The sequence below is a fragment of the Manis javanica genome, chromosome 4, assembly GCF_040802235.1.
Source record: "Manis javanica isolate MJ-LG chromosome 4, MJ_LKY, whole genome shotgun sequence".
NCBI lineage: Eukaryota > Metazoa > Chordata > Mammalia > Pholidota > Manidae > Manis > Manis javanica.
The window spans coordinates 158694285-158722220 of record NC_133159.1 but is presented as its reverse complement, the minus strand read 5'-3'; the positions used below and the strand labels follow the sequence as shown (position 1 = coordinate 158722220).

The 27936-nt window shown below is 47.5% G+C and overlaps 1 protein-coding gene across 3 annotated transcripts; it reads left to right on the top strand.

The window, feature by feature from the left end:
- Positions 1-90: 90 nt before the first annotated feature.
- On the top strand, positions 91-26806 carry PIP4K2B (phosphatidylinositol-5-phosphate 4-kinase type 2 beta). 3 transcript variants are annotated; one of them, XR_001850620.3, is made up of 11 exons: positions 91-384; positions 9186-9283; positions 12059-12155; positions 14622-14774; positions 15680-15826; positions 16869-16907; positions 17434-17547; positions 21302-21560; positions 22042-22145; positions 22761-23552; positions 24117-26806. XR_001850620.3 is itself a non-coding variant. In XM_073235534.1 (11 exons), exons 3-11 carry the CDS (start codon positions 9219-9221, stop codon positions 22839-22841), a joined length of 1059 nt encoding a protein of 352 aa, XP_073091635.1. In that variant the 5' UTR covers positions 207-384; positions 919-1019; positions 9186-9218; the 3' UTR covers positions 22842-26806. The 3 variants fall into 3 exon arrangements, 2 of the variants coding, with proteins under 2 accessions (XP_017500215.1, XP_073091635.1); XM_073235534.1 differs by adding an exon at positions 919-1019 and having other exon boundaries at positions 207-384; positions 22761-26806; XM_017644726.3 differs by having other exon boundaries at positions 22761-26806.
- The last annotated feature ends 1130 nt before the right edge of the window (positions 26807-27936 follow it).

The following is a 27936-nucleotide window of genomic DNA, read 5'->3' as shown; positions in this document are numbered from 1 at the left end:
CGGGGTGCGGAGCGGGTCGGCTGGCGCCCTGGGGCGGGGCGGGGTGGGTCAGGAGGAGCGTGGGGCGGACGGAACCACCCAGGCGGGGTGGGGAGGTAACGGGACGGGCGCGACCATGGCGCGGTGAGGGAGCGAGGGTGGGGATCGGTCCGGGGGAGGCCTGGGGCCGCTGGCTTGTGCGACGTCTCGGCCGCCCCCCTTTTCGCCGCCGCCGCCGCCCCGGGCATGTCGTCCAACTGCACCAGCACCACGGCGGTGGCGGTGGCGCCGCTGAGCGCCAGCAAGACCAAGACCAAGAAGAAGCATTTCGTGTGCCAGAAAGTGAAGCTATTCCGGGCCAGCGAGCCGATCCTCAGCGTCCTGATGTGGGGGGTGAACCACACGGTAACCAGCGCCCCTGTGCGCGCCCACGCCCCCCGCAACTCCCGGCCTTCGCCCCTCGGGCTCTGCCAGTGACGCCTGCAACCCCTCGCCTAGCCACTTGCACGCCCACCCCACCCTTGCACGCCGTCCCGGCCGGGTGTGCACGCGCCGCGCGAGGCCTGGTGTCTCCGACGGTGGTATGCCGTCGCCTCCCCCCCTTCCCAGTAGCCCCTCTAGCTTCTGCGTCTGCTAAGCGCGCTTCGGGCAGCCCCTGGAGCGTAGATGGAAGGCCTGGGTGCGGTGGGATTGCTTTCACCCCCTCTCCCCTTCTCCTCCCACTCCCCTCATCCTTTCAGGTAGCATGCTTTCCCCTCCTTGTTCCTTAATACTGGCTCCCAGCCCACTGTCCAGGTGACAGGGCAAGTGGCACTGGCCTGTCTAAATATTCCTCTATTTCTGGTCGTTTGGTGTTGCTGCTCAAAGTTTCCCATCCTCCAGACCTTAGCGCTGACGGTGGAATCCTGTCTGGGTTCCCTTTTTTTCATCTTGAACAAGATGTGTCAACTGGAGAAGCACAGGCTTCCTTGAACCACAGAACACTTTACCAGGGTTTTCCTGGGTTAGGGAGAAGAGAGAATGTAACCATTTGAGAGAAGGTGAGGCCTGATCATAAGGAGGACTATTACTAGTAGAAATAATGTGTCCTCCTGCATTCTCACCGTGTTCATGCAAAAGTCGTTGACTTCTCATTTATATATTCTTGTATGGTCATGAACGGTGTGATAAGGGATGGGGATTAGAATGAGAGAGAAAGGTCCCCTGGATCCTTGGGTGCCTGTCAGGCAGTTGGAGTCCTGCATAGTGTTTGAGCTGGAGGACTTTATGTCCTGTTGGTTTAGGGCCTTTCTTTTTCCTCTTCCAACCACTTGCTTCTTGCCTTCTGACTATTTCATTGTAAATCCCTACACCAGGAATAAGCAGAGGACCTCCTAAAGGACCAAAACACTGACTTGACCAACTAAAAGTTTGGAATGAGAAAAGTGAAGCTAATGGCTTGGGTTTCCTGTGCGTTTCAGCTCTTTAGGTTCCCTGACTTTTCTGAGCACTTTAAATTGCCCACAAGACCAAATGATGACAAAGGGGCCCAGGGCCAGCGAACTAGGCTTTTCGTAGAGGACACTTTGGCTGGAGATTGCGGAGCCATAGTCTGAGCCAGGGTTTTAGATCTTTAGATCTGAAACAGAAAAGCACTTGTGTATGGGGAGGTCTTTGTTGGTTTTTTGGTCTTGGGCAGGTTGCTATTTTCAGTAACCTCACTGAGGTGAGGAGCCTGGCCAGGTAGGGAGTACCACTGGTTGAACGCCTCTAGGGCTGCTTCATGCTGACAGTCCAGCAGAGTTTGTTTCTCCTCCTTCCCTGCTGCCTCAGTGATCATCTGACAACATTGCAAGGGAAATTGGGTCATTAAAATGTGAAGCCTGTGTCCCTGCCTGGAATGACTTCCCTGATTTGTTCTGCAACTTGTGTCTCACTAGAAAGCATCCTGTCTGTATACAGAATTGGTAGAGGTCTGAGAGTCAGAAATATGACAGCTAGCCAGAAGGGCCCTTGCATGCCTTATTGTGTACATGAAGAAATGTCCCTGGTACAGGATTAGCTCATCTATGGCCACAGCAAAAGATGCATCTCACTGTCCAGCCTCATGGGCTGTGTTGGCCCATGGTGGTGCTTGAGTGGCTGATCTCATTTTCTTTGCCTCCTGTTCCTTGTTTTATCTCTCAGCCAGGTGCCAGGATAGATGGGAATTATGGTCTTGTTAGAGAACCTGAATGAATGTGCAAGTGTGTGCCCCTGTGCTTGCCAGTTCTCAGGAGTGTGTGCGGTGCTTGGTTTTCTGATAGGCAGGTAATGAGTCTGCCTAGATTTGGGTATCATCCGATGGAAGCCTTAGAAAGCACATGAATAGTTGTCTGTGATTCCTACTCTTTTGGACTGGGCAGTCTCCCTCTTTCTTTGCTAACTTTAAGGAAGTGTGTGAATGCTGGCTGGAAAGCATTGACTTTAAGCAAGACCCGTGCTTTTGGGCATAATGAGCAAGCCCCTCAGGAGAAAGGCACTGGGCTCCACTGCCCTGGCCAGGCGGAGCTTCAGAGGTCAGTGAGTCCCAAGTGCCTCATCTTGGCCTGTGGTAAGGTCTGGTACTTACAGGTCCCCATTTGGGAAATGTAGGCATCTCCCCAGAAGGAGAGTGGAAAATCTTGCAGTTCTCTAGGGGATCAGCACCACAGTGTTCTTTGTGGATTGCTAATTTTTCTAGGAGGTTACCTTCCTTCAAAAACCCACTGTTGCAGCTTTTTGTAGTCGAAGGTTTCAGATACCACCTTTTCTTTGAATCTTTAGCTTCTCACCCATGTAGGCATTTAGGCCATTATGGCATATGGCAGGTGGTGGATGAGCTATGAAGGGTGGATATGTCTTTACCTATAGCAGAAGTTGCTTACTTTCTCATGAGGTGGTTGATTTACTTCTAGGTGGGAAAAGAGGCCTTTGAGCTCAGTATTGTCACAGGAGTTCTTCTCTCATGGACAGGAGATGCAGCCCAGGGACTTTGTGAAGGAAGACTGTGTAGGAAACGGAAAAAAATCAGAAGACTTTGATCTGTTAGGAGAGAACTAGTGAAGAGAGAAAAACCACTGTTTTTGTGGATGAAGTATAGTTCAGAGGGCCTGGAATTAGTTAGGGAAGAGATGGCCTCAGATGGGCTTGGAGACCAGAGAAGGGAGACCTGGCTTGATAACCTGTTGGTCATTTTAGGGACCAAGTATGTGTGAAGCCTTACCCAGGTGATCAGAAGGAATAGGAGCAGTTAATGATAACTATGTCTGACCATTTGGGAAGCTGTCAGACTGTTCTTTAAAGCAACTGTATCATCACATTTCCACCAGCAGTGTGTGGGGTTCCAATTTCTCCACATCCTTGCTAGCATTTGTTATTGTCTTTTTTATTATAGCCATCCTAGTGGGTATGAAGTGTTATCTCATTATAATTTTGATTTGTATTTCTTTGATAGCTAATGATGTTGAACAGCTTTTCCTGTATTTATTGGCTATTTGTATACTCTCATTGGAGAAATGTCTTTAAGATCCTTCTGTCCATTTTTAAATAACTTTTTTACTATTGAGCTATATGTATTCTTTATATAATTCTTTATATATTATGGATACAGGTCCCTTATTGATAATATGATTTGCAAATGTTTTATCCCATTGGGTTGTCTTTTTTACTTTTTTGGTGATGTATTTTGAAGCTCAAGTTTTTAATTTTGATGAAGTCCAATTTATCTATTTTCTTTGGTTGCTTATGCATGTGGTGTCACATATAAGAATTCTTTGCCCTACCCAGGTCATAAAGATTTACTCCATATTTTCTTCTAAGAAGAGCTCTTATAGTTTTAGCTTTTACATTCAAGTCTGTCCACATTGACTTAATTTTTGTGTATGGTGTGAGGAACAGATTCATTCTTAAGTCTGCTCAGTTCTCGCTCACCTTCTATCCCCATTCTGAACATGCCTTCTCTTTGCTTAATGCAGACCCAGAATCTCTTACTGCCTTTTTCTCTTATCTTGCTTTTAAAAATCCTTAGTAAATATTCCCACTTAGGGAGGCCTTTGGATGAATTTGTCTTTCAGCAGGACTTCCCACCTGTAGAGAACAGTGAGGACACAAACAGGAAGAGAGAAAAACCAAGGTGTAAAAAGGAGGGTTGAATTTGTTGGCCTCTGTGGCTCTCTGTTCTTGAACTTTTCCTCCCTGGGGTTTCAGGTCTTGCTTGACCTCCTTGGTCTTGGGAGTGTGTTTCCCAACGCATCATGTTTTCTGATGTTGACAGGTAACAAATGATTGTCAGTGGTGGCCAGCCCATTGCTGAGCACCCATGGCACTCCAGGACATGTCAGGTAGCCTGCATGCCCAGCCCACACCTCCTGGATAACAATTCCTGGGAAGGTCACACAGGGAAGGAGAGACTTCTGGAATCAGTTCACCAGACTATAACTAGCAACTAAATCTTCACCTCCAGTGGGATCAAAGAGTAAACTCTTTGCTCCTAAGTTGTTTCTCACTCAGCCTGTTTAGCTTCCACATTATTTATGCTGATGGCTCATGAAGTTAGTCGTGTGGGTAATCCAAAAACCACTTACATGATGTGAGACAGCAAACTTGCCATCCTAATATGTTGTATTTAGCATGGTACTCAAATGAGTTTGCATTCCAGAAATGAACTGTTGAAGGCAAAAGCGGTTGGCCCAGAATGTGCTATATAGTAAAGGAAAGAAAAGCACCTCTTCCTGAAATTGCTTTAGTCACAACCTTTCATGCTTCAAAACTTAGTCACACCCCTTTGTCTATCTGATGAAGTTTCTTCTTCTCTCCCTGGCATTCAGTGGCCATCCTCCAGTCCCCCTTTTCTAGCCATCCAACTTTCCGTCCACTATTTACTGTGCAACTAGTCATTGTGCTAGGGACATAAACATGGGTAAGATGCTAGGGACATAAACATGGGTAAGTCTCTTCCTTCTAGGGACTCACAGCCTAGTGGAGAAGTCAAACCTGTAAACAAATAATTATCCAAGTGACTGTGATATTCAGAATATAAAAATGCACAGAGGAATGAGTAAATCAGCCCGGGGAAGACAGGGAAGCTCTCACAAGCAAAGTGACACTTAGCCAGATCCTGGACAGTTTGCTTAGCATTATCCCTTCTTCTAGCTGCCACAAACTCACCTGAGCTATTGTAATGGCCCCATAAATGGCTCCTTATTGTTTCTTATCTTTCCAATCCTAACTTAATGTTGATTCCAGAATTATCTTTCTGTATCACTGGTGGTGTGAATTCCCAGCTTGAACCTGAGAGGACTTCCCATTGCCTGCATAGTCAAGTCCAAATTTATCATATAGTGGACAAACCTAAGTTCAAATCCAGGCTCTGCCCCTTAATATAGCTTTGGAGTAGTAATTTTTCTCTCTGAGCTTCATTTCCCTGTTCTATAAAGTGAGTATAATACTTCTTTGCAGATTATCAAGATAAAGGCAAGGAATGGAAACCACTACCTTAGTCAAGGTGGCTATCCCTAAGAAGGATTGCACAGCACAGTATAAACATCCCAGCTGTTGGTACCAGACAGACCTGGGAGCAAATCCTGATTGCATATATTGTCTGTGGGACCTTGAGCAAGGCACCCTGAACCTCTTTTGCAAAATTGATTAATAATACTTTATGTGACCACTAAGCATTAGAAATAGTAGCATAGAACAGGATATGTATGTGATATATAATAATATAAAAAACATACCATTGATAGGCATTCATTAAATAGAAGCAGCTGTTACTTATTAATATTGATAATATGCTAAGCCATTCACCTATCTTTCCTGTGTTATCTCTTTCCACTCCTTAGTACTTCTGTCCTACCCTGCCACCCTCCTGATTGCCACCCCGACACACACGCCCTCCCTACAATGGGCAATACACTTTCACAACTCTGAGGCTTGATTCTGTTTCCATGGCCTGGGATTTGCTTCTTCACATTTTTTTTGAGAACTACCATCCTAGGCCTTTCTCATATGTGTGTATTTCTCTGTTGCTTCTAGCAACCAATTCTCTGACTCCCACTCCCAGCAGAACCAATCATTTCTTAATCTGCTTTTCCATCTTTCTTTATTGTAAGTCTGTAGCACTCTTCACATTGTATTAGTTATTTGTGTCTTCCCAGCTAAACAGAGACCATGTCTTCTCGTGTTTGTATCCCCAGCTTCCGACACAGGCCTGGCATATTTCAAGGCTTTCATTACATTGAGTGGAAGTAAACTGAAAGAAGTTTGGCAGAGTCTGAGCCAGATCAGGAAAGGCCTTAAATTTCAGGCTACAGAGTTAAAACTTCACCCTGAGGTTGATGAGGAGCCATGGAAGGACGGTTTTTAAGCAGGGGTGTAATGTGATCTTGTAGATTCTTCCAGTGCCAAGTGCTCTTGGCATCACCTGGAGGAGCATTAGGTGCCCTGTTTCTAGCCAGTCGTCTGACCCCTTGGCCATACTAACCTTATCCTCCTGTGAACCTTTGCCATTCTTGATGTCTGTCCTGTGTTCTCACTGACTTGTATGCTACGTGACTTCAAGTTTCACTGTATCAGGGGTTTGTCTCATCTTCCTGATAAGAGGATAAGCCGCCTACTACTTTTGTGTGCAGTAGAGGGGACAGCATTTCCCCCACTGTGTGCCCCCTCCTCCCTAACATGAAATGAAGCATGTAGTAGGTATTTTGGAAAGTGCTTGTGTAATTGAAGTTGAATAGAACTCTCTGGGAATAAAAAATTTAGCACAACTAAAAAAAAATAGTACAGCTAATCCCTAGAGTGAATCATCTACATGTGGCCCAGTGGAAATGAGGGGTGAGTCTTTAGAGTTTAGATATATGGATTGTTCACCAATATATTATCTCAGATATTTTCTGCTGTTGGGTTGTACAGACGAGTAGAGATGAAATGAGAATTAAATACTTACCAACTTTCAGCCATTCAAACTATGCTGTGCTGAGTTACACAGAGTTAGTGAATGGAGCATTCTTGAATAGTTCCTGTTAGAATAACTCATCCTGGCTAAGGGGCAGTTGACCCCTGTTAAGCACATGTTTTTTAGCATTTTCTAGTTCTCTCCATATCAAGCCCTGGCCTTGGCACTGAGTCTGGATTTTAGACTAACCTAAAGTCAAGTAGAAGCAGATTGTAGAATGTTTTGGTGTAAAATCATACTCTTTGATAATTAACATTGTGGCATTGGAATAGGATGATACGTCATTTGCTATAACAAAATAAAGACTCCATAATGAGGAAAAAGAAAATCATACTCTTTGAGCCAGTGGTATGTTCTTTCTAGCATGGAGAATTGCTTAAGAGCCAAGAACTTCTTAATGCCTTCTTTAACTCTCAGAGGCAGACTTAACATTGCCAGGGAGAAGGAAGTGGGGCAGCTACCATAAATTGATTCAGTTGGCAGAAAAACAAGGAAATGGAATGGTTTTCTCCATAGGCACACGCTTATCGGGTTCTTCTGTGAACACCCCCTGGAGTGGGAATTGGCATAGCTTTTGTTGGTGCCTTTTAACCAATGGCAGGCATCACAGGCCTGGATGCTGGGAATTTTAAGTGTAGTTTGATGAGTTTCAACAAATGTGTATATGCATGTAATCATCTTTCCAAACAACATGTAGAAGATTTCTGTTACCCTAGAATCATACCTCTCATGTCCCTTACAGTCAACCCCTCCAACCCAACCCTGGCAACCTCTTGCTGGTTTCTCTCACCTTGGATTCCTGTTCTAGAATTCATATAAATGGAATCATATGGGATCTATTCTTATATATGCCAGTTTTTGCCAGCAGTTTACTGAGTCTATACCCCACTGCCAGCTTATACTCCCCTACTGCACCCTCCCCATACACACACACTCCTGTGCCTTCCTTACTTTTCCCATGAGTATATTGGCTTTTTCACCAACTCTAGGGAGGTATGGTTCCCAGGCCCAGTTATTGCATTAACTTGAACTTCCTCCATCCTCTGACATTTTTAAATAAAAAAAGGTTCAGAGCATAAAAGGGGCAGAAATTAAATGCTATTTCCCCCCATTTATGCCCCTAGAGGAGTCCTAATGATGCTGGTTTATTCCCTCGCTGCCACCTGGGGCCTCATTGAGATAATAGGATTTGCAATGAAAGTACCAGGGAGACACAAGGCTGTGCTCCCCCTGCCCCCCATCCATTAAGTTAGGACTAAGGTTTCATCTGCAAATTCTGAATGCATTAGTTGAGGGTCAAATATCAAATACTCCGCTGTGAAGGGAGAGAACATCTGTGGCTAATTAGACCACTACTTGGCTAAGCTGGGGATGGTGAAGGACAAGGTCTGCCCTCTTGGCTCTGTAACCATGGGAAGCCAGCTTCCAGTCCAGGTTCCAGCCCCCTGAAGGGAGATGAAAGATACTCAGGTTGTTCGCAGTAGGGGCAGAGCACCATACCTCAGCTCTCCAGGTTCAGCATAAGGCATGACATGGCCTTAGGAACTGGCGCTGGTTCAACCAGGGAAGTAAAAGTGAGCTAGTGGCCAGTTGTTTACCTCTTTTGCTCACTTTAAATTTAGTCCTTTACTTTGGAGACAAGAGTTACACACTTACGCAAACCCATCCAGCTTTTTTCCTGTCCCAAACTGAAATCTTGAGTTTGTACGAAGATGTTAAAGGCCTCAGTTAATACCTATGTAGGCTGGGTGACATTTATTCATTGGTCCATTTATTATTGCATTTAATAAATGCTTAAATAGTACCTGTCCTATACAAATCATGGAACCTCCAAAGATCAGTTAAATGATCTTTGCTTACAAAAATCCACACTGTCATCTTGCTTATTATAGCTTGTAGTCTGTCAGGCTTGTGAGGTTTATAAGTGTTCACTACAATCTGAGGGAGGCTGTGAGATGGCCAAAAGATGAATACAGGCAAAGCCTTAGGAATTCCAAGAAGGGAAAGAGCACTTATGGTCTAGAGATGGAAAACTTCATGAAAGAGGTGCCTTTTGAGCTGAACCTTATCAGGTGGGGAGAATTTCTATAGGTGAAGATGAATTTGGGAACTTATTCAAAGCACAGAAATAGAAACAAGAAAGGAATCCATGGGCATATTTTTGGTGAGATGGTGGCATCCCCATTGTAGCATATTGTCTCTCTGAGGCAGGTGACCTGTTGGCTGAGAACCTCACTTTCCTCTTGCTTTACAGATCAATGAGCTGAGCAATGTCCCTGTCCCTGTCATGCTAATGCCAGATGACTTCAAAGCATACAGCAAGATCAAGGTGGACAATCATCTCTTCAATAAGTAAGTTGCCTACTGAGTAGGCTCAGGTTTTGTGGGCAGTTCTTTCCCTCAAGGCAGAGAACTTCTGAAACCTCAACCCGTGGCAGGGGCCAAGCCAGCACCTGGAAGGGTGTGACAGTGAGACCTGGATCACAGAGCTGACACACTGGCTGGGAAAGATGCATTCATCATGTGCCTCTCCCTCTTGTGTTGTCCTGTCATCTCACTCGTTTATCGACCTACTTCCAGTGTCCATTGGGGCATGTGGCTTGGTTTGGAGTGATTCATCTAGGGCCCGTTTAGGTAAAAGTGAAATGCTTAGGAGCTGAAGTATCTAGTAGGAGGCTGGCCTTATCTTGATCTTAGTCTGAGGCAAGCTGCTAGGCATGTTCCTGGCCCTGGATGTAGCCAAGCTCTTTTCTTTCCAACAGGTGTGTGAACAACAGGCTGCATGTGGTACCCAAGGGCTATGTTTGAAGTAATTCTTCCCGTTTTTTTTTTTGTGGCTTCTTGGATTAACACTGGTGTCTGAAGGTTGTCTCAGACTTTGTTGGAGCAGCATCTCACCTGGCACTGTTTGGGGCCTGCTCTAAACCTCTGAGACCTGCCCTTTTCATCCTACCATGGGTTGCCCCAGGCACTGGTTGCTGCTCACACTGTCCTCCTTTCTGCATTTAAATCCTGGTTCCTCTTGCGATTGTTGCACAGTCCCCAGAATCTCAGCAGCTAGGCTTTCTCATCTCACCATTCCCAGACTTTTAGCCTGGAGAAACTTGATTTGGAAATATCCTTTAGAGGCCTCTCTCTGCCATAGTACTAACGCCTTATTCTAGAAGCCATCTGTTTTGATAGCTGCTGCTTTAAGTGGCCACCTGTATAGAAGAAAAACTCTCCTGTTTCTTCTCTCTTGTCACACTACTACCATACTTCACTTCTGATACCAGATGTGTGGGTTTTCCACACGTCAGGCAATTCTGTGGGATACCAGCTTGGGGTCCTACAATTCATTTCAGTTCGGATGCTACCTACCTGGATTTAGCATCAGGTCCCACAGGTTAAGGGCTCAGTCCCACAAGACTGCACCCCCCTCACTTCAGATGCCAGCACAAATCCCTGTGGCCATCTGTGCTCCAGACCAGCCTGCCATAGATTGGAGGTTCCTGTGACCCTCTCCCTTGGGTTTGATGGATTTATGCAAGTGGCTGACAGAACTCAGGAAAACAGTTCACTTACTAGATTACCTGGTTTATTATAAAGGATACAACTCAGGAACAGCCAGATGGAAGAGATGCATATGGCAAGGTATGGAGAAAGGGTTGGGAGCTTCAGGGCCCTCTCCAGGTGCTGCACCCTCCCCACACCTCCACATGTTCAATAGCCTGTTGACCCTGTCTACATTACAAAGACATGATTGATTAAATCATTGGCCATTGGTCGTTAGTTCAATCTCCAGCCCTTCTCCCATCCCTGGAAGTCCAGGGAGTGGGACTGTAAGTTCCAAACCTCTGTTCTTGGTGGTTCTCCTGGCAACTAGCATCCATCCTTTGAGGCTTTCCAAAAATCACCTCATTAACATAAACTCAGATATGGTTGAAAGGGGCTTGTTATGGATAACAAAAGGCACCTTTATTGCTCTCATCACATAGGAAATTTCAAGGGTTTTAGGAGCTGTGTGCCAGAAATAGGGACTAAGACCAAATACATATTTATTATCTCACAGTATTCACACCACCTAAAGAAGGAGAGGCAGCTCTGGGCTTGAGGTGGGAAAGGAGGTAGTTCTGTCCATAGAAGAGGGTACTGCCCCACTGCCCATCTCAGGGTCCATGGTCTCTGATGAAGTTCCACTACCTTGACATTTTGGCCTAAAGCAGACATCCAATCTTTTGTTTTCTATTTTCTTTCATCCTTTTAACACCTGTTCTGTGCTAGTTGTTAGATTGCAGTGCTATTTACTAGAAGACAAGGGTATGTAAGGCAGACTAGGCCCCTGCCTTCATGAGAATCCACTGCTTTTTATTTTCTTGAAGTCTCATCCTGGAATAGTCAGAGGAACATATTTCTGAAAGGGAGTTCCTAGCGGATGACTATTGTAGAGATGGAGGATTTGGAGGAGGCATCCACCTCTTCAAGGTGATTGTCTCCCTCCTGAGGATTGACAAAGGAGCGAGAAGGGTGGAGGTTGCTGCCCGCAGCCGACAAATGGGGCTTCATGAAACGATGGGATCGTCATCAATTGATGGAGTACCTCTTCCATCTGGTACCCTTCTCCTCCATCCTCGTGGAAGCCCAGGGCAGGACTTCCTGGATGTAACCATCTTCAGGATGTTCTGACAGTAGCATCCCCAGAGGAGAGGGGCCTTGCCCTTTAGCCGTCACACTGAAGTTGACCTTACAGCTGCTGCTCACGTGCGCCACCCACCTGTAGCAAGTATAGTGCTTGTGAAGTGGGACCTCCACGTGGTATTTTTTTCCTTTGATGTGAATTTTACTGAAAGATAACATACACTCAGAAAAAGTGCACAAATCATAAGTATACAGCTAGATTAATTTTTAGCAAGTGAACACAAGGGATATAAGTTTCTTAACTTTTACATGCTCAGAATTACCTGGAATGTTTGTTAAATGCAGACTTCCAGACTCAGTGCCAGAATTTCTAGGGCCTAGAAATCTACATTTTCAGCACTGTAGATTATTCAGATACTAGTGACCTGTGGACCCAATTTGAGAGGTTCTGATTTAAGAACTGGGTGAGCAAGGATAAGTTCACAAAGATGTGTCTCTGCTTTTGTCTAGAGAGAACCTCCCCAGCCGCTTTAAGTTTAAGGAGTACTGCCCCATGGTGTTCCGAAATCTCCGGGAGAGGTTTGGGATTGATGATCAGGATTACCAGGTATGGGGTGTCTTTGCAGAATCGGAGGGGTTAGGGAGTGGGGCGGGCTCTGGAAGCCACAGGACAAGTAGAGAAAAGGCACGTCTGCTGTCCTTGTGCTGCATCTTCCTGTCTTGTCCCGTCGGGCGCAGGCAGCCTTTTCCCCAGCCCCCAGTCCGTGGTGGGCTCTGGGAGGGGCGAGGGCCTCAGCGGTGCTCTGGTTCTGCCTTACATGCCCCAGCTCCTCTCCCCAGGAGGGAGAGTGGTGGTGGGGAGAGGGGTCCTCGGCAGCTACTTCATTTTAGTCCGACATGCCCAGTCTAGGCTGAAGAACCCTTCTCTTTCATAGTTTGACTTAAAAGAGAGAGAATTGTTGCCAGCGGGAGATGAGGCCTCTTAAAGCAGATAAGAGAGATTATTAGAAAAGGAAGGCTTCAAGGGTAGTGTAACCTCTTGCCAGGTATGAGTACCACCTCCTAAACTTGTCTTCTGATGTGGGGGGAGGGGATAGGCACAGAGGGCTGCTGCCCTTTCAGGAGGTGATAATGTCTCAGAGGCCTCTGGCCTATGGGGAGGACTCAGGGGCATGACAGTCTGACTCATAGTCTATGGTTTCTGTTACTCCTCTAGCACCTTCCTAGGGCCTTCTCCTGGCAGACAGCCTGGTGTTGATGGTGGGAGAATTTTCCACTTCATTTTTTTTTTTTGGTATCATTAATCTACAGTTACATGAGGATCCCCTTCACTTTTGTAGCAGTAAGAAATAGAGCAGACTTTTAGTTGTCTGTGAGGAAAAAGGGAGTGTACAACCTAGTGAAATATAAAATGGGTGCCCAGATCTTTTAAAATCCTGTAATTCCTCCCACCCCACTCCCAGTAAGCCTTTCACGGAGTAGTTCATGAGAAGCAGAATGGGCCTCCGTAAGTCTCCCTTGCCCTCTCCTCCACGCTGGAGGGCCTACTGCAAAGACTTGTATCCTGAAGAGGAGAGTGTGGGGATGTGAGAGGAGGAGATGCCAGAGACTGGAACCGTCAGGAACGGCCTTGTCAAAGAGGTACCAGCAAGTTCCTCTGGCCCCTCAGTTAGGACTGAACCCTCAACCAACTCTTGATCTGACTGGAGTCTGAGGTTTCTAAGAATTTGCCATCGTTGACCCCCAGATTGCTCAGATACCTTCCAGTGTTACTCCTTTCCTTACCCTTGGCCATCTGACCACATCTTATCAGTGCCTGCAATTTTTCTCTAATAGCCTTGTGGGCAAGATTGTCAAGTCTGAAATAGGGGCAAGGAGGATGGTGTTCAGGGAGGGGCTCCATACTGTTGGACAACAGTGATTTTAAGTAAGTTAGAAATGCTGCCTGGAAATGAGGCAGGGACAGAACTGCACTTCCCAACTAGGCATGCGGCCTGTACGTCTTACTGGTAGAAAGACTGGCTGGCAGAGAGGCTCTCAGTCATATAGCCTCCTCAACACATCTAGACTGGGGGGGTGCCCCTCACCACTTCAGACTTTTGTTTCCCCCTTGAAGTTGGTACTCCCTCCTCCCCCAGGGTCTCATGAGGGGGGCATTAAATGAAGGTAAAGAGTAGAATCCTGAGGAAGAGACAAGTAAAGGGCTTGGAAAGGAGGCATTTCTGTGAGCGGGCCCCCACATGTTTCCTTGGGAACAGGGGCATCTGGGGTCTCTCTCTCCATCTTGCCTTCCAAAAGTCTTCTCCTGGCATCTGCTTGGTGAACACATCCCTTTGGTTGACGCACATCTTTCCCTTCCCTCCTCTTGAGGCTTCTACTACTCTCTGATTCCAGTGGGAATAGGGTCTCAAGGAGGACCAGGGGCAAAATCAGAAGAGCTGCCAGAGCTGCTTCATGGCTGAGCACAGACAAACAGGAGTTTGAGGTGAGGGGAGACGTGTTAGGCAGAGAGGTGAGGACCAGCTTTCTGCTTTTGGAAGGGTTTTCCAACATCAAGGCACACAGAGAAAAGAGACAGCTGTGTCTGTTGCTTCTTTGCGCTAGACTTCTTGAATGGTGCCTAACTTTTGTCTTGGTCACCCTGAGAAACTCGGAAAATCATCTGGGTCGGCCTTGTTTTGTTCCAGGTGAGCAAACTCAGGAGTAGAGAAGTCAAATGGCTCATTCAAGGCCATGTCACATGTGAGCATCGAGGTTAGAACCCAGTCCTCTAATGGCTGAGGCAGTTTTAGTTTGCGGGATAGCTGTCTGGGTCAGAGTGGAAGGAAGCGTTTCACAGTTGACCCTCAGTCTATCTGGACAAGGATTAGGAGCAACACTTGTCACTCTTAAGGAAGACCTTGGGAGAGAAGTAAAGTTCCCATGAGAAAAGGGTTGGGTAAGATCACATCTGTCTCAGTGTTGCTGGCATTAGAGCAATCTGTCCCGTCAGAGAAGACTCAGAGTAAAGGTCAGGATCCTCAGGGTCTCTGTTCGCCTCCCAAGACCAGCCTGCTCTTGTCTTGTCCCCCAGAATTCAGTGACACGCAGTGCCCCTATCAATAGTGACAGCCAGGGCCGATGTGGCACCCATTTCCTCACCACGTATGACCGGCGCTTTGTCATCAAGACTGTGTCAAGTGAGGATGTGGCTGAGATGCACAACATCTTGAAGAAATACCACCAGGTATGGTGAGTCCCGAGCCTGGACAGTAGAGGACGGGTTGGAAGAGGGAGAGGAGAGCCCCTGGCGGAGCTCCCTGGGGAGGACTGGACCCGTCTGGTAGCAGCAGATGCCTCCTCATTACCAGCACTCAGCCCCCTCAGCGCCTGCCCCAGCGCCGTGTTTCCAGGAGGTGAAACGCCTCCCTGACGGAGGAGAAAGGAGAGGTGTGGGCCATGTCCCTGACTCAGTGCCTGGTGAACAGCTGTTCCTTGTCAGAGCTGGGACGTTCTCATGCTCTAGCGTCTGCCTCATTTCTTCTAAAAAGAGGTCCTGCTGGCTTGGCAGCCTTGGCTGCTTTTCCCATCCCCGCTCTGCCCTCACCCAGAGCCTGTCCATAAGGAAGGCCGAGCGCAGTGGTGCCATTTGGGTGCCTGAGTCTTCAGGGAAATCTGGCTTCTCTTTGGGCATCTGGGAAGTGGTGAAGGGGACTTTTGGTCTTTTGTGAGTTACACAGAAAACCTTGGGGCATGGTGTAGGTACAAGCTTTTGGTATGGAGCCATTCTGTCTCCCCAGACAGCAGATCATAACCCTGCTCTGCATCCCCTCTCTGTCCTTTGGCTTTCCCATTTCAGGCAGGCAGAGTTAATGCAAGGCCTAGATCAGTGATCTTCCTGCAGTAGAATCAAACAAAATCTTCCGTGGAAGCCCAACAATGTGAAACCAAAGCGCTCTGCACTGCCTGCCCAGCCTCTCACTTTCTGCCATGCAGTTGGGGGCGGGGGTGTCTGGAAATCCCCCCATGACCTCACAGTTTGAAAGTCACTGGTCTAGAGGCTCTCAGGGAGCATTTTAGCCTGGGGAGAGCCCCATACATCCTGGCACCTTCATACATGCCTTAGCCTTCCCTCTTTACCTCCCTTTCTAGTTCATAGTGGAGTGTCATGGCAACACCCTTTTGCCACAGTTTCTGGGCATGTATCGCCTGACAGTGGACGGTGTGGAAACCTACATGGTGGTCACGAGGAATGTGTTCAGCCATCGGCTCAACGTACACCGCAAGTATGACCTCAAGGTAAAGGGCTCTTTTCCCCAGCTCTGTGCTGCCCTCTCCCTGAGGCTTGGAGGGGCCATGACTCTAACGTCCGTATAATGGGAAAGTGGAGCAAATGTTTTGGCATGAACAGGTGACCCTGGAGTTGATAAGCCTAATTCATGTGGGCCAAAGGCTGTTTGAAGTGCAGTTAACAGTGATAAGAGGTGGTTGAAGCCCCAGGAGTACCATATTCATGTACCAATTGATGTTCTTCAGCTCCTGTCAGGGGGATGTGCACACCAAGGGCAGCAGTATGTGGCCCGGCTGTGCTGACAGGTGTGCTCTGGCATGAGTTTGTTCAGGCTCGTGGGCTGACTGCTCAGGCCACCTCTAGACCCTGAAAAGAACATACGTGCATCTGTGAACCCCAGCTTTTCATTGTTCCTGAATCTGGCTTCCTGACTTCTGTCCCTTGCACCATTTTCCCCCTCTCTGCTGCAGCTACCCTAGTTTCTTTTCCATCCCTGCATTTCCATTTCCTGTGCTCTCCTCCCAGGAATATCTCACAGGCTGCCTGGAGTCTGTTCTCTTCCTGCTTTTTCTCCACTCCCACTTTCCCCCACCTAATTACTCCTACTTACCCCTTCCGAGCTCAAATACCACTTCTTCCAGGAAGCAGGCCTTGGCCATTGTCTCTCCCCAGTCCATGCACGCCCCTGTGTCACATTCTCTCAGAGCATCCTGTCTTCCCTGTATCTCTCTGCACCATTGTAATTAGTGGACTAATCAATTGCATAACTACTGCTCAACGCCTGTCTCCCTGTTAGAAGGAATGTTCCCTAAGGGCAGGGACTGATTTGGTCCAGTCCTGTTTCTTCAGCATGTACCTTATATGTAGTCAGAGCTCTGTAAAGGGTCTGTGTCAGAGGAAGGGAACAAGTTGCTGCCTCCTGGCCCCTCTAGGATTCTAACCAGCCTTCTTCAGTTCACCTGCTGCCTCTCCCCAATGACTGGTGCATGTTTTCTCGTGCAACAAATGTGCCTCAGCTGGATTCTCCTGATGGCTCTTTTATCCTTTCAGGGTTCTACTGTTGCCAGAGAAGCGAGTGACAAGGAGAAGGTATGCTGGGACCTGTGCTGATCAAGTGTGGAATGGGTTGCTTGGAATCAGAAACACCTGTCATCTATCCTGTCCCTCCCTCCACCAAAGCCCCTAGCCCTGCAGTTCCCAGACATGCAGTCTGTCAGGGCTTTGTGTCACTAAGCACCTGCTTGTTGTCATCCTCAGCCTAAGCCTTGGTCTCTAGCCTTTTATCTCCCTCAGCTGGGTCCCTATAATCCTGGAGGGCTGGCAGTTTCCATCTCTTAGTCCAGCCAGAATGAACGAGTTGCTGCCTGAGTGCCAAGGTAGTCTAGGCTCAGCAGGAAGTCATGGTCTGTTCAGTCCTCATTACTTCACATATACCACATATTTGCCATTCTGCCTGCCAAGTCCTTGGACTGTAGTCTCCTGTGCTGAGCTGTTGATTTGGCAGATTGACTGGATGTGCTCTAAAGACCCCTTTCTGTACCATTGCCCCCAGCAGAGGACTCCTTCCGGTGAATGAATCAGGCCACCCAGCCTAACACTGCTGTTGTTCTCCCAGGCCAAGGACTTGCCAACATACAAAGACAATGACTTCCTCAATGAAGGGCAGAAGCTGCACGTGGGAGAGGAAAGTAGAAAAAACTTCCTGGAAAAACTGAAACGGGACGTAGAGGTACATGGACCCCGTTTTCACCTTAGTTGAGCAGGGCTCCCTTCTTGTCCTCAGGGCAAGAGCCTCTTTAACCTTAAGAAAAATTGAATGCAGGAGTGCAGACGAAAGGAAAGGTGGTGATTTGAGCAGTGTGGGTATAGCTGTTTGCACCTAAAGGTAGTGTAGGTAAACATTCCACTTGCAGGGGGATCTGCTGGTGCTAGTAGGCCCTTCATAACTTGGTTTGGAATGCTTTCTCTTATCTCTTCACTAATCTCTTCCAATACCTTTTTCAAACTTCCTTTCTGGTGGTTTCCCATAGTGGAGGGGACATCTGGCCATCAGTGTCAGGAAACCAGCTGTTAAGATCTACCCACTAGGCCCTCCTCTGAATCATTTTCCACTTAACCTAGTGACCTTCTGGTTGGAAAGGGACTTCCTGTAGAGAAGTTCCTCTAGGGAGGACAGGTACTAAATAGTGAAGGTGATACCTGGACCACTAGATGACTCAGTGTAGTCTTCTATTTTAATAAATTGGGAGCCTGCTCATCAAAACGGAACCCTAAAAATCTTTTAAAAATATCTTAATATTTTTTTTTTACTGTGGCAAAATAGGCATAATGTAAAATTTACCATCTTAACCATATTAAATGTACAGCTCAGCGGCATTAAGTATGTTCACACTGTCGTGCAGCTGTCACCACCACCCATCTCCAGAACTTCTTTTGTCTTCCCCAACTGAACACTAACTCTGTGCCCCCCTCTCCCTAGCCGCTGGCAAACACCATTCTACTTTGTCTCTCTGAAATTGGCTGTTCTAGGAAACTCATATAAGTGGAATCATACCATGTTTGTCCTTTAATTCTGGCTTATTTTGTTCGCCATAATGTCTTCAAGATAGCATGCAGCATGTGTCAGCACATCCTTCCTTTTTAAAGCTGAATAATATTCCAGTGTATGGGTACACCACATTTTGTTTACCCATTAATCCGAATGACATTTGGAATATTAAGATTCTCCCGAGAAACAGAACCAGTAGGGTGCAGATAGGTAGATGGATGTTTATTGTAAGGAACTGGCTTACATGATCATTGAGGCTGACAAATCCCAAGATCTGCATTTGGCAAGCTAGAGCCCAGGAGAGCTGATGGGGTAGTTTCAGTCCAGAGGCTGGCAGGCTCAGGATGGGCTGATATTTCAGCCTGGATACAGAGGTGGGAAAAAGCTGGTGTTCCAGCTCAGAGGCAGTCAGGCAGGAGTCTCTTTTACTTGCAGGAAGTTAAGCCTTTTTGTTCTGTTCGGTTGATTTGATGAAGCCCATCCACATTAGGGAGAGCAGTCTGCTTTACTCAGGTTACCAATTCAAACGTTAATTTCATCCATTAACACTCTCACAGACACACCCAGAATATCTGACCAAATGCCCAGGTACCTGGTGGCCCAGTCAAGTTGACACATAAGATTAACCATCACACTTGGGTTGCTTCATGTGAATAATGAACGCTGCTGTGAAGAAACATGGGTTTTATAAACCTCCTTGCTAAGAAGCTTTTCCTTAATCACCCCCTATATATTTGTGTGTTTATGCTTCCATTCAGTTTGTCTAGAGTTTTTCTCCTTCCTTTCCTATTTACCTCCCTATTCTGCTTCTAAGAAGAATTTAAGGCAGTTTACACAATTCGTTTTCACTTGCATTCACTTATAAATGTTTGCAGTGAATAGGAGTAGGTTTGGTTTATGACTCTTTTCTGGGGCCCTCGGCCTCGGGAAGGGCTGTGCAGAGGTTCTTGGAATGTGGCGCCCCAGCCAAAGAAATTCTACTGATGTTCTGTCATCAGGGCCTCTTGTGCTTTTCACTGTCGTGTGGGCCTGTGCGTAGAGCTGCTCTGCTCCTGTTGCGGTCTTCCTCCTAGTTCCCTAGTCACAGTTGGGTCAGTTGGACAGTTTTCCTGGTGCTCAGGCTCAGTTTGTGATCAGGGCAGAATGCCTGGCACGTGGCTAATGGTGGCTGTTGACTAATTCACAGATTTGGGCTAATTATTAGCAAGTTACTAGCTAAATTGACTCTGGCCTCATTATTAGCTGAACTAGAATGCCAGCTGGCGATTTCCATCCTGTATCATTCCCTCCCTCTTTGTTCTCCAAGTCATGGAGTTCTAGATCAGGAGACCTGAGATTCCATCCTTCTCTCAACGCCCGTTATATAGATGAGAAAACAGGCTTGGTAAAGGGGAAGCCACACTCTGAGAGCCATCTGCCCCTGTAGCACACGGCCTCTTCTGACCATCAGAGAAGAGGTAGAGAATGTTGGTTGGCTCTGTCATGGGTGTTCCTTTTTTTCCTCCCCATTTTTATCCTGATTGGTAAAGAAACTGAACTACATAGTTGTGCAAACTTTACCTGTGACCCTCAGTTTGAGGTATGTTTTTTTAAATTAAGGTATTAATATATAATCTTACAAAGGTTTCACATGAGCAACATTTTAGTTACATTTTATCAAGTCATCCCCAACCCCATTGTAGTCACTGTCCATTAGTGTAGTAAGGTGCTATAGAGTCACTACTTGTCTTCTCCATGCTATACTGCCTTGCCAATGAGCCACCTGCATTATGTGCTAATCATAGTGCCCCTTGATTCCCTTCTCCCTCCTTCCCTCCCTCCCCACCCTCCCCACTCCCTTCCCTTTGGTAAGTGCTAGTCCCTTCTTGGAGTCTGTGAGTTTGCTGCTGTTTTGTTCCTTCAGTTTGCTTCGTTGTTATACTCCACAAATGAGGGAAATCATTTGGTATTTGTCTTTCTCCGCCTGGCTTATTTCACTGAGCATAATACCCTCTAGCTCCATCCATGTCGTTGCAAATGGTAGGATTTGTTTTCTTCTTATGGCTGAATAATATTTTGTTGTGTATATGTACCACATCTTCTTTATCCATTCACCTACTGATGGACACTTAGTTTGCTTCTTTCTCTTGGCTATTGTAAATAGTGCTGCGATAAACATAGGGGTGCATATGTATTTTTGAATCTTGGATCTTATTTTCTTTGGGTAGATTCCTAGGAGTGGAATTTCTGGGTCAAATGGTATTTCCATTTTTAGTTTTTTGGGGAATCTCCATACTGCTTTCCACAGTGGTTGAACCTAATTTACATTCCCAAGTTTGGGGTATGTTTTACCTTGCATCCCTCACATACACACACACCCTTGAAATACTATCTACCTTTATTTACTTCATGTTCATATTCTGCTATTTTCTATTGTATTTTCTATTTACTACTAATAAAAACATCCTAGTCCCAGCCCACTAAATTGGATTTAGGGCTCGTGGTGAGTTGAGTTTCATGGTTTGGAAGACACTGCTGTGTTGCATCCATCTCTCCATCCTCTTACACATGCAACATTTCATTATTTCTTTCCTCAAATTTGCCACAGGCTCTCTTGATCCCAGACTGTATGAACGGCCATGCTTGTCTACCTTCACTCCTGCAGCCTCTGCCTGCCTGACTCCTCTCCATCTGTGAGGCTCAGTCTCAACTCCTTTCCTCAGGGGTGCCTCTCTCCCCGCTGTCCTGGACTCCCCAGCTCTGAGCCCTCATGGAATGACTGTTTCCCCATTAGACACTGAGCTCATTGAAGGCAGAGACTCTGATGTCTTACTTTCTGTTGTGTTTTAGAATTAGACAATTGAGTTGAAAGGAGTGTCTTTTCTCCCTTTTCCAGATGCCACTAGGATGTCCCATGTAACCTCTCCTTCCGTCTCTCCTTCCCCCAACTGCCTAGTTCCTGGCCCAGCTGAAGATCATGGACTACAGTCTGCTGGTGGGCATCCATGATGTGGACCGGGCGGAGCAGGAGGAGATGGAGGTGGAAGAGCGGGCCGAGGATGAGGAGTGTGAGAATGACGGCATGGGCGGCAGCCTGCTCTGCTCCTATGGCACCCCTCCCGACAGCCCTGGCAACCTCCTCAGCTTCCCCCGGTTCTTTGGGCCTGGGGAATTTGATCCCTCTGTTGACGTCTATGCCATGAAAAGCCATGAAAGTAAGCAGGAGCCTGTGCCTGCCCTGTCCACCTCTGGCCCCCATCCTTCCCACTTCAGGCCTGTTGTAGATGGGTATCTGGACCCTTACCTCTGTAATTACTGACCCCGGCCTCTTTCTGCCTCCAGGCCCCCAAATGGGTCACCACCAGTAACTGGGTCTTCTGGGGCCTTGGGGTCCTCCTCTGTCAGGCCTCCCTGCACCCTCTTTGTCTGTCTTGGATGTCTGAGGTGTGGTTTTGCTCTGTTTCATGCTTATAAAATCTTTTAAATACTGTCATGTCAACCCCATAGGGTGGCATGAAGATCAAATAAGAGAAGAGCTATGAAAGCTTCTGAGAAGGACTCCATTGGTCACTCCTTTCCTCAGTTCCAAATGATAGGGATGGATCTGGATCTTACACCTGAGGGTTATGGACCCAGCTGCTTTCTGCCCTTCTCCTTGCCACCGCGCCCTCCTTCCTGTTTTCCCTCCCGCTCCAGGTGCCCCCAAGAAGGAGGTCTATTTCATGGCCATCATCGATATTCTCACGCCGTATGATACTAAGAAGAAAGCTGCACATGCCGCCAAAACGGTGAAACATGGGGTGAGCCCTCCCTGTTCCCGGCTGGGCCCAGCAGGCAAGCCCTCAGGCCCCAGGCTTCTGCTCTAAGGAGTCCCTCCCTGTCCCCGCCTCAGGGCAGGGAGCCCGGAGAGCAGCCTGCCTGGCTGCCTGGTGTTCTCTCTCCCCATCTACACCCCACCCCCTCCCTGCATGGTAATAAGCCCAGCTTGTTTTTCCCCTAGTTCTCTGGCCCTCGGGGCCCTTCGGGTTCCTTTCCCGAGGGCTGCTGGGCATGTTGTACATCTTATTGACTGTGGTAATAGCTTTGTTTACATGCCCACACCGCTCCCCAGAGGCTCCTTTCCCCATACACTTCAAGTTACTGTTCAAACAGGGGCCCCTCACCAAGATCCAGAGTCTGCCATCTTCCCATCACCTTGCCCGTACATCAGAGGGTGCAGGCTTTTGGTCGTGAGTCAAAGGAGTGGGGTCAGGGCAACTTTGAAACATGGGAATCCCTTCTCAAGGTGGCCTGCCCAGTCAGGGGATAGTATTCAACTCTGATGCTGAGCCAGAGGCTTCTGAATACCCAGGCCCCTCTCAGATGCAGGCTTCTGAGGGCTCAGCCTGACCTGAGTCAGTCTCTGTGTATTACAGGCGGGGGCCGAGATCTCGACTGTGAACCCTGAGCAGTACTCCAAACGCTTCAACGAGTTCATGTCCAACATCCTGACGTAGTTACCTTCTACCTTCAGCCAGAGCCAGAGAGCCGGATGTGGGGTTGGGAATCCGAAGAGGGAGAGGATGTATTTGGGGTGGATGGGAAGGTGGGGAGCACAGTGGGGGACAGGGGAGGGCTTTACCAGTGAGGCTGTAGCCTGTGACACGGAAAGAAGACTTGCTGGGGAGGAGGGTATGTGCTGTAATGTGCACATATAATATGTAGCCTCCCCTTCCCTTCCCCTTGATTTACCCCCAGTTTGATCCAGGTTAAAAAGGGGTTTCTTTTTCATTACCTTGCAACCTTTTAAGATACCTTGGAGCTAGAGATGACTTTGTGGGTTTATTTGGGTTTGTTCCTGAAATTTCCTTGCTCTGGGTTTGCTGTTTATAATGATGTATATCATCACCCTATCCTCCTTCCTCCAACCTGCCCTGCTTCCAGTTCCCTTCAATTAAAAAGACGCCCCAAAGACCCGGCCAGGGGTCCTGTCAGAGCCAAGCACTCTGATGGCAGAGGAGCGGAGGGCAGACACTTCAGCCTGGATTAACTTTTTCATTTTATGGAGTATTGTGCACAACTTCCTCCACCTTTCCTCCTGGATCCGAGTGAAACACTATGTGATTCTTCCATCTAAATGCTGTCCTCCAGAAGGAACACTCAGATCAGCATCAGGCATCTTGGATCCGAATCAGAGATCCCAGAGGGGAGTTCATCCTCATGGGATGGTAAGGGGTCAGGGGGACTGGCTGGGCACTCAGACAGCTGGTTCTCATATAACCCTGTAAACGGATCATCACCCAAGCCCTGGGCTGTCTTGGCCCCCAGAGTGCAGTTGTCCTCTCTATAAAGCGTGTCTCCCACTGGTCAAAAGGAACAGAAAGCACCTTTGGATATAGCAGGACCCTGTGCTATGGTTATTTCCTCTTGGGAAAACCATAGACGCTGGCGAGTATCAAATGAGGTCTTGTGTCCTCCATCCATTTACTTCTGATTGACCTTCTCCCAGGCACCCTCACATGTAGATGAGCATTTAGTGGTGGGAGGGAGGGGAATCTCCATGTGCCTGGGGTGCTCCTTGCAGAGATACCTTTTCAAGCCCTGGGCTACCATGTAGATAATCCGACTCCCTGCACCTGTGGTTTGTCACCTGGATAGTTATGGCCAGCAGGGGGTGCTGCCACCTACATTGGAGTGGTGCCCAACCCAACCCAATTGCTCCTAAGTCACTTGAGGATGTAACCTCAGGAACTCTAGGCTTCATGTGGGCTGTTTTCCTTGTTCCCCTCTAGACTTTTAGCAGATCTGCCATCCACAGGCTTCCTCAGGAGTGGCATCCTGCAGCTTCCTTCAGGATCTCCACCCACCTGAGCCTGCTACCCAGGCCTCAGAATTGAGCCGTGTGTCATTCTGTGATGCCATCAGAGCAGTATGGTCTGGCTAGGAAAGAAATGGCCCTGCACTGGGGGAGGTACAGTCCTGCCTCTTCTCACCCCTCACCAGGAACAGGGGATTTGGGATGAGATACGGTAAAACTTGTAGATAATCCCACAGATGCAAAGAAATTTTGTGGAACCATTTTGAATGAGAGGATTGGTTTCCTTTGGCTCCCTCCAAACCTGGCCAATCTCAGCTTCTGGAGCAGGAACCAGAACTATCTCTGGTCCCTCCTCACAGCATTTAGGTTGGAGAGGAGTGAGACAGCATTCTTGGACTCTACTGGGGCTGCTGGAACCCTTCCAGAAGGGGCAGATGGGTCAGACAACAGCCTTGGTCCCAGGAAGGAGCCATAGGTAGCTGTAAACAGCAGCAAGACCACAAAATGACTTGGGAAAGAACTTGGAACCAAGTGGCTCATGGAGAAAACAAATTTGACTTAGAAAGGGTTATGTAGGAATAATGTTTGGACTTGATTTCCCCACCTCCTAATCAAGAATGAAAATCTGGATCTCCTAGTCGGCCTTGTCATCTCCAAAGCTTGGCAGGTGGCCTCCCACAGTCTCCACAGCCTTGGACTCCCACCCACTTCCTGCATTTGGTCTGCTGATCACGTTGCCATTATGTGTACGAAAAATGTAACACAATCCTATCTACCAGGTATCTAATTTCTTTAACATTGCAGTTTTTGTGGGGTTTTTTTTTCCTTATTGTTTACATTTTGAAAGGTAGCATTCTGTTTCAAATGCTGTTTTTCCAACAGTATTGTTGATGGGGTCGAAACATTTGAGCTGTGGTTGGATGGAGTTTTAGGTATTTTTAAAGGTCATTCTCCATGCTATCTTCAAAACCTTGGGTTTGGCCCTCTGACTCCTTTGGCATTCAGATGTTTAAAAGCTATTTATCTTGGTTTATGTAAGTTTTCTTTCTCTTCTTTTTGTAATGATGAAGATACTGTATTTGGTTTGCAGTCTGAATGTAGAGAAAGTGAACTGGTCCCTAAGGTCTGGTCTGCCCCCACTCTTTTTTCCAAGTCCCACCATTCCCTCTCTGGGCAGTGGAAGGCATCTGCAGGGAAGTGACTACCCTCAGCCTCACTCTTTGGAGCCATGGAGAAAAGCTCAACAGTTTTATGGCATCCCAGAATAATTCTGGGTCTCCCTAGAACTAAGGTTTAAGAATAGGAAATGGCTGACTGGGGAGGTGATGGGATATGGGCAGGATTCTTCTCTGTTCCATTCTGCCACTTAACCAGTCAGTTTCTCCTACCCTGCCCAACTTGTGAAAGTCTACAGCTGAAGAACTAGTCTCCCAGGTCTCCCAGCCAAAGCAGGGGGTTCTCTGAAAACCCCACGTAGACCACTAGGTGAAGGCCTCCGGTCCCTGTCCTGTTAGCACACCATTGAGTCTTTGTCCCCAGTGCGAGCTCCTTCCCTGCACCCTGTGGTTTGGGGGTTCAGGGGCAGGCTGGGAAGCCAGCAGTCCCAGGAGCACAGACTGAAGCAGTGCTCCATCTCTCTATCTAGCTCAGGGGTTACTGTTCTGTGGCAGGTGCCACGAGTCACTCCTGTGGCTGTTCTCAGTGGCACTAAGTTCCCACCACAGGCAGCTCTTCTTCCCCTTGCTCTTTCCACCTCATTTCTCTTGCCTGTGCTTTGGGCCTCCCACAGGTCCCTTGGTAGTGCTCAGGGCCTGGGACTAGACTCCTGCCTGAGTGACTTTTCCCCTCTTGTCTGCCAGGGCCTGCCCTGGAGAGGTGGACCAAAGATCCAGGATTTTGTCAGTAGCCAATCCCACCCCCAGTTGTCTTTTTGCCATTTCAAGTTGGGAGAGACAAAACTTAAGCACTCCTCAGCATTTGAACTATTCAAGTTTTGGGGCCAGAAGGGACAGTGTATTTAAACGCTTAGAGCTCTGGCTTAGGCCTGTGTTCCCCCAAGCCTAGGGACCTCACTTTCTGGTAGAAATGTGGGGAGGGGGATCAGCCTGAGCACAGGAATCAAAGGGAAAACACATTCAAACAACTGCCCCCAAACTTGCCAGCCATCCACAGGGGGCAGTGACATGGCCCTAGCTTTCCTCTGAGATGTGCTACTTCTGAAGAGTGCCTCCAGAGGGAAGAGGACACTCAGCTCTCTCCAGTGGGTTGTGCTGAGATCTTTTGGAGGCTAAGGAGGAAACTTCCAGAGGAGACCTCTTCCCCTTGCTCAGAGCCATTTTGTGAGTTGGGAACCAACATTTGGGAAAGGGCCTGGTGCTGCTCAGCACACCCAAGCATCAGGTCAGATCATTGTAATAAAAAAATGTGAATGAAACTTAGATTCAGCTTTTGGGGGAGCAGGATAAACTACCACCCCATCATATGTGTGTGACTTCTCAACTTCCACTGCAATTTCCATTTTTTTAAATAGGAATTTTGAACCCCGTGCTTGTCTCATGTTTGCTGGGAACAGTTCGAGATCCTGTTACTGTGTTAAAATGCATGCATGTTAAGATGAGTCTTCAACCCAAGGGAAAAAATAAAACTTAAAAAGCTTTGTGTACACATCTGTTGGAATGAGCTTTTATTTTAAGGTTCTTTTCAGAACTGAAAGTTTGATCCCAGTTTCAGAGGCTGCTTGAGTTTGGAGAAAGTATATAGTCAGTGACTCTTGGCCATGCACTTTGAGATGTGGTTAATAAGCAATGGTTAAGAGCACAGGCAGACAGGAGCTCAGCTGTCCTGACAGCACATATTGAGCCTGGACAGACCACCCACCTCTTACTTCGCCAGCTGTGGAGAGCCAGCCCTGGCTACGAGCCACATGCCTGACACACCTGTCCCAGCTCTTCCCTGACTGTGTGGCTGACTGACAGAGTCACCTCTGTGTACCTCAGGTTCTCCATCTAGACTTTTAAGTTAAAATCTAGTGGTTTTCAAAGTGTGGCGCTGGACCAGCAGTTATCAGTGACACCTGGGAACCAGAAACAAATTCTCAGGTCCCTCTGCAGATCTGAATCAGTTTTAACAAGCCCTCCAAGTGATTGTAAAGGAAGCTAAGGTTTGGGAACCACTACGCTTACAAACCTCCCACTTGCTTATTAGGGCATCTACCACAGGTTGCAAGCTGGAATAATTTGGGGGAACTTCTAGAAAAGTCAGCTACCCAAGTCCTTTTAAAAGGCCAATTAAATCAGAATTTTGAGGGATGGGATCAAAGTATCTGTGTTTTAGAAGCTCCCCTTAATGTGCAGCCAAGGTTAAGAAACCCTGACCTACAAGGATACTACTTGTGGGTGCCTGGCCAGATTTCTACCTAAAACAATGAAAGATTTTAAGGGTTTTCCAGTAGAGTTGAGTGAAAAGGATTTGAGGCCTTGGAGTCAAATTAAACAGGTTTACATCTTTGCTCTAGCACTTACTAAAGTGGCCCTAAGAAGTTACTTAATTGTCCATAAACAAGGATACTGTCACCTAAAGACACCATGATGATAAAATTCTAGAATGTGTAAAAAGCACTGCGTGCAGAGCCTAGCACACAGCAAGCACTCAGGTGACTTGTAGCGATTACCCACTAGTGTCACAGTGGAGCACGCTGCAAGTCAGGAAAGCCTGAGGGCTGAGACACACCCTGAGTAGCTATCTGGAACGGCTCAGCTGGGGAGAGATCTGTGGTAAAACACTCAAGGAAGCAG